Source organism: Amphimedon queenslandica, unplaced genomic scaffold, assembly GCF_000090795.2.
Source record: "Amphimedon queenslandica unplaced genomic scaffold, v1.1 AMPQUscaffold_2903_Cont25097, whole genome shotgun sequence".
NCBI lineage: Eukaryota > Metazoa > Porifera > Demospongiae > Haplosclerida > Niphatidae > Amphimedon > Amphimedon queenslandica.
The window spans coordinates 1-1,349 of NW_003556764.1; the positions used below are offsets into that span (position 1 = coordinate 1).

Here is a 1,349-nt window from a genome sequence, read left to right on the forward strand (position 1 = left end):
CATATCTAGATAGTGATGATTAAATGTACTAATAAAATTGTGTTCTTTTTCTAAAACAAATTAAATATATAACTATATGTAAACAATATTAATTGCTGCACTAATACTAGTGAAAATGTTTAACAAGTTATGTTTAGTATATCTATTAAGTAATTCTAGTATATACATTTATTGTGGCATACGTTCATAAACATCATCAAGTGATGTTTGACATTCATCATAGACTCCTTCATTCTCTTCACTTTGTTTAGACTTGTGAATTTCATATGGTTCACATACTTGCATTGCAATATCATCATTAGCTCTATTAAAGTAGTGAATAGCTTGAAATAATAGAATAAACTAACTTTGTTTGCTTATTAACAGCATATGAACTCTTCTTTCTATCAAAAACAATTATTGTACCACATAAAACAATGTAAACTATACCTTATAAAGCAGTAGATGTTAATAACAATACTGACAGTTAGTAGACCACACAATATACCCACTAACACACTAATAGCAATGACACTGTCTGATGCATCACTAGTTGATGGGATTACTGAAACTGGAGTAGCATTACAGACTGAAGTGCAGTTACATAAAGGACAACCTGTATATAGATTGAGTGAAGATGTGGAAACATGAAGTGTAATAGTTGCATGATAATAATTTATGCTTACTTATTGAACAATACCCAGTAGATGAGCTAGAAATAGCTGATTCAACTGATGATGAGAACATTTCACTAGTTGATGGCTGTGGTGGTAGTGTTAATGTCTCATTAGTAATAACTGTCCATTCTCCATATCCATTATCAGTATATGCACGTACACCAAACAGATAACAAAACATATCATTAAGACCAGTAATGTTAATAAATGTACTGCCATTGGTTGAATTAGAAAAATGTAGCATTTGAATACTAAAGTCATTATAATTTTCCATCAAACAGTTACCAGACTGTAAGATATGATATCCTATCTCATATGTGATAATGGGATAGTCTGATGGAATATAACTAGGTACACTCCATGAGATAACAGCCCATGTAGTGTCCATGATACTGGATACTGAACTAACTGGACCAGGTACTACATCTTAAAATAAAAGCACATTCTCCACATTATAATAATAATTACATACCTATTCCAATCTCTACTACAATAGGATCACTGAAGGGACCTCTTCCAACAGAATTAACAGCAGCTACACTGATGCTATACTCAGTACCAAATACTAGATCATTCAATATGATACATCTCTCAGTACTGGTGAGGTTGTATGTGATAATACTGTTACTGATAATCACTGTATAGCCTGTGATTAGACCATTACGCTCAGAACAATTGACTTCATTCCAAGTG

The 1,349-nt window shown here is 31.9% G+C and overlaps 1 protein-coding gene across 1 annotated transcript; it reads right to left on the reverse strand.

Annotated features, from left to right (window-relative positions):
• Nucleotides 1-144: 144 nt before the first annotated feature.
• On the reverse strand, nt 145-1,032 carry LOC109593095 (uncharacterized). Its single transcript, XM_020008335.1, has 4 exons — nt 666-1,032; nt 430-595; nt 348-383; nt 145-304 (listed from the first exon to the last, which is right to left on the reverse strand). The coding sequence occupies exons 1-4, from the start codon at nt 928-930 to the stop codon at nt 169-171; spliced, it is 603 nt and encodes a 200-aa protein (XP_019863894.1). The 5' UTR covers nt 931-1,032; the 3' UTR covers nt 145-168.
• Between the last annotated feature and the right edge of the window lie 317 nt (nt 1,033-1,349).

Bases quoted from the DNA above. Each gene is read 5' to 3' on its own strand.
- LOC109593095 (XM_020008335.1), bottom strand. From the start codon at position 930: ATGGAAAATTATAATGACTTTAGTATTCAAATGCTACATTTTTCTAAT. The intron at 596-665 runs GTAAGCATAAAT...ATCTATATACAG, and splicing joins TACTGGGTATTGTTCAATAA to GTTGTCCTTTATGTAACTGC. The intron at 384-429 runs GTATAGTTTACA...TGTTTTTGATAG, and splicing joins AACATCTACTGCTTTATAAG to AAAGAAGAGTTCATATGCTG.